Source organism: Epinephelus lanceolatus, chromosome 4 (genome assembly GCF_041903045.1).
Source record: "Epinephelus lanceolatus isolate andai-2023 chromosome 4, ASM4190304v1, whole genome shotgun sequence".
NCBI lineage: Eukaryota > Metazoa > Chordata > Actinopteri > Perciformes > Serranidae > Epinephelus > Epinephelus lanceolatus.
This window is the reverse complement of record NC_135737.1, coordinates 43,112,680-43,125,430: the sequence shown is the minus strand read 5'-3', so window position 1 is coordinate 43,125,430 and position 12,751 is coordinate 43,112,680. Positions and strand designations below refer to the sequence as shown.

General features: G+C 39.4%; 1 protein-coding gene across 1 annotated transcript in view; it reads right to left on the bottom strand.

Annotated features, from left to right (window-relative positions):
• Positions 1-12,330, bottom strand: part of LOC117259560 (uncharacterized) — a 14,252-nt gene extending 1,922 nt beyond the window's left edge. The window contains exons 1-8 of the mRNA XM_033630945.2: positions 12,269-12,330; positions 12,040-12,102; positions 7,160-7,235; positions 6,998-7,012; positions 6,688-6,837; positions 3,895-4,034; positions 1,977-2,177; positions 1-1,691 (exon numbers count right to left, since the gene is read on the bottom strand). The exon at positions 1-1,691 is cut by the window's left edge and continues 1,922 nt beyond it. Coding sequence (XP_033486836.1) covers positions 1,581-1,691; positions 1,977-2,177; positions 3,895-4,034; positions 6,688-6,837; positions 6,998-7,012; positions 7,160-7,226 — 684 coding nt within the window. The 5' untranslated portion in view covers positions 7,227-7,235; positions 12,040-12,102; positions 12,269-12,330 and the 3' untranslated portion in view covers positions 1-1,580. The remainder of the gene's footprint in view (positions 1,692-1,976; positions 2,178-3,894; positions 4,035-6,687; positions 6,838-6,997; positions 7,013-7,159; positions 7,236-12,039; positions 12,103-12,268) is intronic.
• Between the last annotated feature and the right edge of the window lie 421 nt (positions 12,331-12,751).

Genomic DNA, 12,751 nt, shown 5'->3' with positions numbered 1-12,751 from the left:
GGAGCTGTGAACACTGCAGTCTGATTGGTCAGTAGAGGACGGTCACTCTGCTCAGGGCTGAGTTGTGTCTGGTTTTGAGGCTCATGTAACCACTGTTCATACTGTGGAGAGTTTTATTAGTAAACTGTAACTATAAAATGAAAGGATGTTTTGCTGCCTCTCACAGCAGCTGGAGTCTGAGAAAAAATAACTTTATTCATTGGGCCGAGTGTCTGCGATTTTTAAGGTGGAACATGAACTTTGAATGTTACTCAATGCATGAGTTGATGACGTGAATCCATCAACACACCTTAAATTTCACTGTCACAACTTTGACCATCACTTTAGTTTTATATGACACACACTTTTAGTAATGAGTGGATCTTCAAGAGTTTATATATTTTAATTTCAACCCAATTATGTTAACTGCATATATTCAAATCTTCAATCCAAAATAAATGTGGCAGAGCGTCGTTCCTGTAGGCTACAGCAACACTAAACCCCTGAGCTTGCCTGAGAAGGACTAAATGCACAAAGCTGCTATCTTTAAATATCCCATGGAGAGAGACTCTCACTGCAGCCTGTTCTATTTTGTTCTGAAAATGTCGGCGTGCAGCCTCGTTCTGTGGACGATAAACGAGGTACAGACTTCCATCTGTGTCACTGCTTATGAGGAAATACAGCGAGTGCTGGACGGAGCAGTGAGTGACAACAACCCCGCCAACATTTAAGAGGACTGTCTGTGGTGGAAACATTAAGGTCTAAGTACCATGTCTCAAGGGTTACTTTGGTTCCAGAGGTACAATGCCGAAAGTGTTTGGTGGAAACAGGGCTTTATTTACGTGTCTTTGTGCCATTAAACCTACATTAATTATACACTGTACCAGTGATACTCAACTTGCGGCCCGTGGGCCAGATTTAGCAGAAAGACTCACCGACTATTTTTCAATTCACAATGAAAATAAATTGATTCACACCAGGAATTTTTATGGCTTTGGCCGGTGATGGCTTTGGCCGTAGGTATTAGGTTTTTGCTGTCTGTCTGTACGTACACACGTCTCATTCTTGTTGATGCAATACCTCAAGAAGGCAATCAAGGAATTTCTTCAAATTTGGCACAAGCGTCCAACTGAAGTCAAGAACAAACTAATTAGATTCTAGTGGTCAAAGGTCAAGGTCACTGTGACCCCGTATGTCGCATTCTCTTGAATGTGATATCTCCTGAAGGCCTTGATGGAAGTTCCTCAAATTTGGCACAAACATCCACTTGACTTAAGAATGAACTCATTGCAATTTGGTGGTCAAAAGTCAAAGGTCAAGGTCACTGTGCCATAAGAATTCATACACTAACTATGACCAGATTTCACAAATATTATTGTGAATTGGTGACACTGAACTTAAAACTGTCCTGATTGTATAGATCTTGTGCGCTGCTGGGGAAGCATCCATGTTTTCACTGACATGGATGTAAACTGTAAGTTCAACCTGAATGGTTTGCGGAGGCATACAACTGCGAGACGGTAACTCTAGTTTTTTAGCGTGCTTTTAATATAAATAAGGTGGCAGTGTACATTAATAAAAAGCCATAAAATTGAGCTTCTTTATCGAAACAGTTTTTTTCTGTCCTCAAATCCCAGAAACACCAATACAAGACCTGCACGAGCCTGCTGTGACTGGATTTGTGTCGTCAAACGGTTGAGAACAGGCATTTCCTTTAGAAACAGAAAAACATTATAAATAATTGTTCATTAATTGGCCCCTGGCTTCTGTCATTTTGCAAAAGTGGCCCCCAGGCAAAGCAAGTTGAGCATCTCTGCTCTATATTCTATCAGTGGTACAGCACAAGTCTTTTTTTTGTATGTGTGAGTAGAAATGGGTCGATCTTATTTTGTGAAACTGCACATAGAAAAAACTTATGGACAAGCAGTACAGAAGGTTGTTCAGATAGATGTTGCTGTGATGACATTTTAAAGTCATTGAACGGACTGTATCTTCACCTCACAAGCGTCAACCGCTTCACCTCCACATTTAGGATGCAAGACCAGTTGGATGAAAGAAGGATCACTTGCATCGGGCTGAAATCCCAGGTAATACCCTCGGTACTCAGAGGACTCAAACTCATAACAGCCGGATGATTCGAGTTTGGTCATGTAGAATATTTCCTTGCTCTTGTTTCCATCAATTCCTTGTGGAATATCCTGGAGAAAAACACACAGCAAACCTGATTTAATTGTCTGTTTCGTTACACCTCTACACGGTGGACAGGTTGCAGTCAATGGAAAGGAAAGCCTAAGCACTACAGGATGAACTTTAAAGGTCCAGTGTGCAGGATTTAGGGGGATACATTGGCAGCAATGGAATAAAATATGATACTTTTTTTTTTAGTGGCCTGTCTGCTATGTGCCAAACAGTGTAAGAGAAACCCTATTGTCACCTGGTCTGTTTGTTTTGGAGAAGAAGAGACCTCTGTGGATAACTGACCTATGGCTAAGTCCCGCCCTCAAACACAATGAGCCAATCACAGTGCGTATAGCCATTCCCATACACTCGGACATTCTCTGCCTGGACGTCCATTCAAATGCATTACAGAAAGTCAGTTTTGTTCGGTTTTATGAGCTTTTTCTGAGATTTGAAGTTTAAAAATGGTCACACGGTGTACATGGGGTACATGCAACTCTGACACAAGGTATCCTGAGAGGCTGGGCGACGAGGTGTATTTTTTTACACTTTAAACCACATCTCAACCGAGAAAAGTGTCTCCTTTGGATAAAGTTGTGTGGTAACGTTAGACCACAACATCAACTCAACGTGAATAAGATTAACAATGATGTCTACATCTGTTCTAAGGTAAGTCAACATTGTGTTTGAGGCAACATATTGTCACTTTGCTGGAAAGAAATATAAAGTTATCTTTAACATCTCTAGCTAACGTTAGCTAAAGTTAGCCTAATGTTAGCTCCTAGCTGCGTTGTTCATCACGTCACCTTGTTTGCTGGGAGTTCATTAGCCTATTTTGTTCTAGTTTTGTACTTTGGTGATCGTACATCATTGTTAGCTGTTGTCCAAAGGGCTCTAGTTAAGCTAACGTTAACTTCTGGAGCTTAGCTTCATTAACTTATCTGTAATGGCAGAGATAACAAAGGTTGGCAAACGTTATGCTGAATGATTCAGTGTAAATACTGTAGCACCAAACTAACGGAGAGACACTCTTGGTAAAGATGGTAAAAAGGCCGTTATCCTTTTCTCATATTCCGAGCCAAAAACCTTAACTTCAGTGGCACTTTAACTTGTTGTCTTTGATGGCGACGGCAACGAGATGCGGTTCACAAGCGTACACTGTGACCTGTAAATTTTGGCTTGTAATTTAAGTTTTTCATCGACCTTCTCAACAATAAAATGATGAATATATCCCTCAATGCATAGTTTAGGTCCTTTTGGTTACTTATCAATGACATCTGATCATTATGTCCCCAAAAATCATCAACTGCCTCCTGTGAAATGCCGTGTACTGTGACACCTGCCATAGCGCCGCTCACTGAATGTTGATAGTTTGTCCGAGTGAGTGGAGGGGGGCGTGGCTTAGCCATAGGTCAATTCAGCTGCTGGTCAAAACCTCCTGAATCATGAACACTGAAGGAACTCAAACCAGGAGAAGTTGCAGCTGGTTGCAGTCTGCAGTCGTCACAGCTAGATGCCACTGAATCCCCCTACATCTTACACACTCTCTTTAAACATGACATAAAGCAGAAGGCCTCGCCAAGGGATGACAGTCAATATCTTTAAGGGCTTACTAAGGTTAGAAAATCCTGCACAAGATAAATTAGGTCCTGTATGTGGTTGGTTTGACAACAGACCCACTCAGAGTAGACCCTCGCATCACCAACTTATAATTGCATATCATTTGCTCAAACTCACCTTTTTCTCAGGATAAATTTTCTGCTCCTTCCCACAGCACACCACCATGTTCTCATTGTCTACGGTGACATATAGCATGGCTGCCGGCACTTTACTTTCCTCTGGGACTTGATTGAAAGTCTTGATTTTGAAATGGCAGTCTAAAAAAGGAAACACAAGATCAACAGGACATGCAAAACCTGACAATGATTGAAGTCATTTAAAGAATATTTTCACAGTGTGACCTCTGTAAAGTGTTACGTCTGCTCATCTGTGTTTTTTCTTGTTTTGTGACATCAGAAGATCTGAGACAGTTTTAAAGGTGAAGTCAGTAAGATTTAGCTGAATTATCAGCAGAGGTCTAAATAAAGCAGTTTCACGGTACAAATCAGTTTAAGTCCGGCGGTGCCTATTGCAGTTGGGCTTCTTACTACAGTAGCCAAGGCGAAAACACAAAGGGCACTATGTTGAGCCAGTGTCTGGTTTGTCTGTTCTGGGCTACTGTAGAAACATGGCGGTGCAACATGGCAATCTCTATAAACAAAGACCCGCTCCCTATGTAGATATAAACGGCTCATTCTGAGGTGACGAAAACACAACAATTCTTATTTTCAGGTGATTATACACTAAAGAAAACTTGCTAATATATCTAATGTTACTAATATCTAATGCAAAAACACTTGATGCTCTTTGCATTTGGTCGTCTGACACACACACAAATGCCTCACTATATGCAAGAGCAGCTGTTTCTGTGATTTCCTCTGAGAATTCACTGGATTTCCACGTGTCGTTCCACTCCTGAAGGAGTCGACAAATGTTTGTCAACATTTGGCATTTCATAGGTAATTAAGATAAACTTTTTTTCCCTTGAAAACAACTTAATAACTACGAATCTGGAAACAAATCAAATTACATTTTAATCTGGAACCCATATCCCACCCTTTACCCATTGTTGGAAACCCAGCCTTTGCAGCAGCTAAAAGATAATGCTTTAACAATGTGGACTTGGATAGTATAGGAGACTTGAGGAAGTCAGACCAGGAAGTCACTTCCTCAGATGCTTACTAATAAAAGACTACGACAGGAAATACCTGCAATATTTTGAGACTTTTAGAGGCTCCAGTCTTGACGGATGCCTTCCGTCCACATAGACTACATGTATGACACCTTACAAACTGTCAGCCCAGTTGATCATACTGTAGTAAAAAATAAATGGGAGGAAGACACGGGGGTCGAGATCTCAGACACCTTGTGGCAGGAGAGCCTAGAGCACATCCATCTCTGTTCTAACAGTGCAAGGCACTGTTTAATTCAGTTTAACATTCTACACTGTCTTCATTACTCCAAGGAGAGATTACACAGAACGTACCGCGACATTCCTCCTACTTGTGACAGTTTTGCTCTGTGTCCCAAAGTTAAGACCTACTGGACAGTGTTGGAAGGTATACTGGTACCAGTGGTAGACCGCGGTACAAAAATACCACGGTACATATGATACCATGACGTTGGAGTACCGTAGTACCACGGTACCTCATGGTACCACTACAGTTGGATAAGTTCAAAGTCTAATCACAAGAGGGTGAGTGTCCATGCGCCATCCAATAACGGTGCGCACTGGCCACCTGGCACTCAATATTCTGCTGCAGTGGTTTGTTTTCCAGTGACATTTCAGGTATTAGCTGAGCTACTGAGTATCTTTAAGCAGTGAAAGTTATTATTTATCTCTTTTTACTTGTGAGCTAGATTTCTTTATATATGCTACAGTGATGTGTTTTCCACAGATCTCTACGTGCGAGCATTTTATTCGCATTTGCAACTAAAAATAGTTTTGTGCGAGCAAAAGAAATCATTCAGGAGCACGCTGTGTGAGTACAGATTTCAACCAGCAGCAGAAATGAAAGGCAAATCCCGCCGGTTGTGGGTTGAAAGGGGAACATAGACAGGAATACGCGGAGCACTATGGCCACCGCAAGATAACGGCTTACCGGCGACCGAGAAGCCCGGCTCCAGGTCCAATAATTTCCTCTTTCGTTGTTGTCATGACTGCCTGGTAGTACCTGAACAGCCGAGCCGTGGCGGCACACAGGTATGTGATATGTCAGAGGAGAAACGAGCCGTTCACATTTCTCTCTGTGTGGCAGGTAACAGTCCACAAACCTCACCGCACTTTAGGGACTGTTCTTTACTTATGAAGGGACTGTTCTTTACTTGTCAGGGGAGGAGGGTGGCTGGTTGATTCTTATTTTATTTATTTATTTTATTTCAATCCCCTCTATGTTAATCACTTATTGATGCTGTTTTTGAAGTATGAATAAGTCAATAAGTAATTTATTCCATTGAAATATCATTGATGTATTATAGAAAAGTGATTTATCTTTTTATAAATGACAAAAAGGCACATCTGCCTCATTTTTGCTGTGGTGTCGTGATACTTTCACTGGTATCGTACCGTGGGTCCCAAATTTGGTACCGTGACAACACTACTACTGGATCACCATTTTAATACTTAAAATCCAGATGGAACCTGAACCCCTCATTATTATTCTAGGAATGTCTGATGATGTCAGGAAATTAAGCAACACGCAGCAATGTTTTCCATCCTATGGTCTCATTATTGCAAAAAACCTGCTCCTTATGCAATGGGAAAAGAACGAAATCCGAACCCACTTCACCACTACAATCTTATGGACAAACTTCCATATTTTTCTTGTTATAAAAAAGAAAGTTTTTTTCTTCGAGTAAAGTTTCTTGTCTTAAGATAAATGAATAAATGTTTTTCAAAATATTTTCATGTTATAACTGGCTGCATCTTACCAGGTTGACCCAGCTCACCGCTGTCCAGGTTCTGTGCTTCAAAGTGCTCCTTATTCAATAACAGCAGGGTTTTGTTGTCTTTGCTTTGGACCCAACATTTTTCACTCGGCAGTTCACTGGCCTGAAAAGCGTCGGACTCCAAACCTATATCTAAGAGAGGAAAACACGTCTTACCATCATGCACTTGCAATCACTTCTTGTTTATTCTCTTTTAAAAATGAGGATGGAGGAGAAAAGCGTAACACTGTGTATCAGTTTCATGCTTTTAAACAGTGTGTATTTAAAAAAAACAACACAAGAACTGCCTTACCTGCTTTTGTTACCACTTTAAATGGAGAGACAGTGAAAGAGAAGATTTCAGGTTTTATACACAGACATTAAAAAAAGAAAAAGGACTTTATGAACATTGTGATAATATTTATACCATATAACGTATCTACAGGGAGGGAGTAAAATATGAAGTCACTTTTACCTTGAAAGTAGAAGGCGTTATCAAATGTTTTTCGAAATATAACAGGGGAGCAGTCACTGGTCGCCATCAGGTAGACCTAGAAGAAAGCCTTTATGAGTACAGTTTATGTCCACAGGGCATTCGGGTCTGCCTGCTACATGTCTTTTATCATGGTACCAGTGGGTGGTGCCAAATTTTCAAAATACTACACACAGGCAGAGTGACTTCAGGTCAGGGGGCAGCAACCACAAGTAACAGAGCCATCAGTCTGGAGCTTCAAAACATTTGAGCCCTATATTAAAGCTTTGCAGCACTGTCAGCGAGGGCAAACAAAATCTGTTCACACACTAGTGAACTCTGTATTTCCTTTTTTTGGGTTTGGAATCCATCACTAAAGAGACCAAAGACTAGTCACTGCTCCTGAGGTTTGGGATGCAAGTGATTAAACACCTTAACGATTAAACATCCGAAATATCGCAACCAGAAATATTAGTCGATTAAACCAACTAGTGCTTTATTCATGTACATCTACAAGGACACTTAACCCTTTGAAACCTGAGCACATTGACTTGATATCTTTTAAAACATGGGGAAAAGACAATGAGCAATGAAAAAAAAAGACCCAAAAAATTAATAAGAAAAAAGTAAAAAGAGAAAATTAAAAACAAGACAATTAGTGGGGAAAAGAAAAGAAAAGAAAGACAGTTAAAAATAAACAAACACAGAAATTACCTGGAAATAGTGCTTAAAAATTATAATTATAACATGATTTAATAATAAAAAATAATTTATAATTATAGTTTATTTAATTACAACATTATAATATAATTTTAACATTTAAAAATAATAATAATAATTACAATTTTTTAAATAATTTTCCAAACCTCTCTTTTTTTTGCAATTTGTTGGACATTTCAGCTGAAATTTAATTATAATTTAGATGTTGTTTTATTAACTTTAAAGTGAATTGCTATCCATTCTGATGGATAACCTGCGAGGCTCTGTGTGCGCCACATTTCAGAGGCAGTTCATTTATTTTAGATGTTATTTTAATGGTTAACTTTCGACTGAGTTGCCGTCATGTTTACATTCCTACCGCACTTAAAATACAGCATTTAAAATCCGACATGTTCAAAAGAGGAGTAAGCCACTCAGGCTTTCTTCAGGCACACTACGCACCGAGCCAAGGAATAATATTAAAAAGCCGTTATTTAATTGGGCATGTCAGAGTTAAAATACATACGACCCAATGCCAAAAACAAAACAAAAAAACGCCGACCAGTTTCAACCACCAGGTCTTCTTCAGGGCGTGGCAGAGAAAATGTGTGAAGCCGAGTGAGAGGTTGTGATTTGTTCTATAGATCTCTTGACAATGGGGTAATTGGAAACAGGAAAGGGACAATTACATCATCAATTCACATCAGGTGGGCTTGCAGTATGTAAACATTAATTAACAACAATATTTTCAGAGATGAACAACAAACAATATATCAGAGTGGACATCATCAACAACAATATATCAGAGATGAATTTATAAAAAGGGTCTAAAATCTATCTCTTCAATTAGTCCAGGATACATCAAAGCATCAAATTTGAAAATCCAGAATGTCCCTCTTTGTAATAATTTATTGAGTCTGTTTCCTTCTCTGATTGACTGCTCCACACATTCAATACCTTCCACTTTCAGTAGGCTGTCGTTCTTATTATGAAAGTTACTGAAGTGGCATGCCATAGGATAATCTCTATTGTTGGTTTTTATGGCATATTTATGCTCCGTCACTCTGTCTTTTAAGCGTCTTTTTGTGCGGCCAATATAAAAACAGCCACATGGGCAACTTAAACGATAAACTACATATGTGGTGTTGCAGTTGATGAAATGTTTATTTTTATGTATCTCATTTGTCCTCAAATCAATAAATTCCTTCTGTTGTATGATGTTAGAGCAGTGATTACAGTTGGTTTGCATACACTTAAAGGTTCCTGTAGGTCTTTTAAGCCAGCTGCCTGCCCTCTTAACTGGGAGATAGCTGTGCATCACTCTGTCTTTTAAAACAGAAAACAGAAAGTAGGAGGAACTTGTGACCCCTCTTTTAGAGAGGGGTCACTTTTAAGGATGTCCCAGTTAGACAAAATAATCTTAATTTGTTGAGCTAGTTGACTGAAACATGTAACAAAATAAGTGCCCGAAGTGTTTCTTTTCTGTGTTTGATTGTTGTAGGAGCTGGGGACGTGCAATGGAAGCTGCCTTGGTCTGAGCTGTTGAAATAATAAGTTTAAGTTTATTTCCTTTATTAATCCCCCTGAGGAGAAATTCAATGTTTTCGCTCTTGCTTGTCAATTACACACAGGTCTGAAAGACACACACATGCACAAACAGGACCTATACATGCACAAAGTGGAGAGATGTCAGAGTGAGGGGGCTGCCCTTGGTGAGGCGCCCCGAGCGGTTGGGGGGTTCAGTGCCTTGCTCAAGGGCACCTCGGCAGTGCCCGGGAGGTGAACTCTCCAGGGTCGAACAGGCGACCCTCCGGTTCCCTATGGACTGAGCTACTGCCGCCCCCTTCTTGTCTTGTTATATGATCTATCCAAAAAACGTTTGGTCATATGTAGAGACTGTGTATGAAAATCTGAATCCTGATCACATATTCTTCTCAATCTTTGAAACTGGCCGAATGGGATGTTGTTTTTGAGGTGGGGTGGATGGAAAGATCCATACTGCAATAAAGAATTACGGTCAGTGGGTTTTCTAAACAGTGTAGTGTGTAATTTTTCATCATCCCCTTTATAAATGGTTAGATCTAAAAAGTTGATATTTTCTTTAGAGTTTTCCATTGATAATTTTATATTTTTGTTAGTGTTATTAAGATAATGGTAAAAATCCATCAGATCCATCTGGCTCCCCTTAAACAGAAGAAAAATATCATCAATATATCTACAATACATTTTAATGTTTTAACCAAAGGGTTTTTTTCATGATTAAATTGACATAAAAATCCGACATGGTTGTTGAAGATTGTAATTAAAGGCTTCAAAGGGTTCTTAATGCACACAATAGTTTTTGGGACAATGTTTCAAATACTTAACAATAAACTGTGCTAAATTTTGACTGTTTTCTGAGTGTTTTCCTTTTTTCAGACTAGTCGAGGAGTCTTACCTAAAATTTCTGTTTAGTCGACAGGGAAATTAGTATTTATTATTAGGAACATCCCTAACTGAGGTTTGACAAAGTTTAAAGAAAAGGCACCAGGCTGCACATTTTACTGTCGCTGATAAAATGTTTAAACTTTCTTTTTTGTTTGTTATTTTAATTCAGTGTATAGTCTACACCTGTTTTACAGGTGGAGAATGTAAGAATGACTTTAGGCCTACAACAGTGATGTGATATTTTTCCGTGTGCAGCTCCAGAGCCGCAGCCTGTCTACCCCTGTGTGGTACATTAAATATAGGTACTACAGATCCTAACCAGGTGAGTGACAATCCAAGCTTCCCTGTTCAAACCAAACAGACTTATCTAATGAACAGTGGGATCTTGTTTAACACCTGGTCCACTCCTCCATATGTGGACGCCAGGGGTTAACTCAGTGTAAAGAGTCCTCTATACTGAAACTATAAGCCAGGATTATAATGTGACCATTGCCCTGAACTTTTTATCGGACATCTTTGGTGCTCCTTCTGATGCCGGCCTCCCCATTGCAGCCTTCACAACCTTACTGGCCTCGCCCCTATACATGATCGTCTGATCAAGGAAGTTTCTAGTAATTTTTCTTGATAAATTTTAGTATTATTGTTTCTTTTTATTTTTTATAATCTTCTGTTATGTATGTATGTATTTATTTATTCATTCATTTTCCGTAACTGCTTCTTCTGTTGGGGGTCGCAGGGCGGCTGGAGCTGACAAAAAAACAAAAAACAAAAACCGAACGCTGTTGTGTGTTGCCATGTCATTATACGCTACACTATAGAGGGGGGCCGGTGATCAGCAGATTACATGTACGTGATAATTTTCAGTGCTCTGTTAAAACACCTGCAACGTCTACAACATATCCTGTTCTGCTTTTACGTCCTAACGCTGCAGGGATAAGGAGCTGGCCTCCGGATTGTTTTTTCCTCATACCAGTGATCGGCACATCTGGGTTATGTTTGTATGTTTTGGATGTGTTTCCATGCTCCATTTCCATTTCTTTGCTGCTGTAATTTACCGGCACACTGAGGTCGGCCTTCCAGCTCCAGTATATTAATTTGTGCTCGTCATAGTGACTTAATCGCACCCCATTCTGTTAATTGTGCTAACCTTAGTATTTGTTTTATTGTGTTTCATATCATAGGCCCACAATTATTTATCCACATCTCATCTCTAACCCTCCCTGTGGCCAGGGTTACTCATTTATTTTAAAAGGTCTAGGCTTTTTAATTGCTCTGTATCATCACACTATTATTAATATAAGCAGGGATTTTAATGTAAAGGTGTAACCACTGTATGTGAACACATGAATGTGTCAGACCTGCAGCACTGGATTTAAACAACATGAGCCTCATCATTTAAAATCAACATTCGTTATACTGAGGTGAAAGTAACGCAAACATAGTGTAATAAGTAACTAATTACTCTACACAGAGAGTAATGTTGTAAAGTAACTGATTACTTTTTGTTCACACTGATCCTACAGCAATGACTGAAATTTGGGCTGCATGTGTGTATGAGAGGTGCTCTTAAAATGAAGTTGAGTTTAACAAATCAGGCGCTGAGTAAAGTGACAGTGTCTCAATAATGTAAACCTGTCCAACACACACACACACACACACACACACACACACACACACACAGAAGTGACTCTCAATTTCCACATCAGGTCGTTGTGTGTTTTCATTGATGAAACGTTGAAACGGAAGCTTTAACAAACCTGTAAAGGTGCGCTGTAACCTGCCAGTTTCCTCTTTTCCTCACGCGGCACGTTCACGGTCTCCTTCAAATGAAGCCGACAGGCAGGAAAATGTTAAAACAAATTTCATATAGTTTCATATTCTAGTTTTATTCTCCTCCCGCTGTGTCTGTGTGATGCAGAGGAACTGCTGCTTGTTCCAGCTCTTACGTCTTTAAATGACTGCATGAATGTATGTACGGTGTGTTACCTTGTTGCCGCTGTCTCCACACCCCGCTGCCTCTGTCTCAAACAATCTGATCTGGAGAGGTACGTGAGACTATGCGCGGGGCGGGCAGCAGTAGCCTACTATTGGGCAGCGGGCGCGCGCTCTTCACAAGGCGGAAGTGAAAACAAAGGAGTGAAGGACTAAACGGAAAAGCTATTCCTGTTTCATTATATTCTGAAACGTGTGAAATGATTTGGGCTCAAAATCGATGTGCCTATTAATTTGTAATTTCTAGTACATACATATAGATATAGATAAAAAGTCATAATTATGAGATAAAGTCAAAATTATGAGATAAAAAGTAAAAACTATGAGATAAAAAGTCATAATTATGAGATAAAACGTTATAATTATGAGATAAAATGTAAAAACTATGAGATAAAAAGTCAAAATTATGAGATAAAAAGTAAAAACTATGAGATAAAAAGTCATAATTCTGAGATAAAAAGTAAAAACTGAGATAAA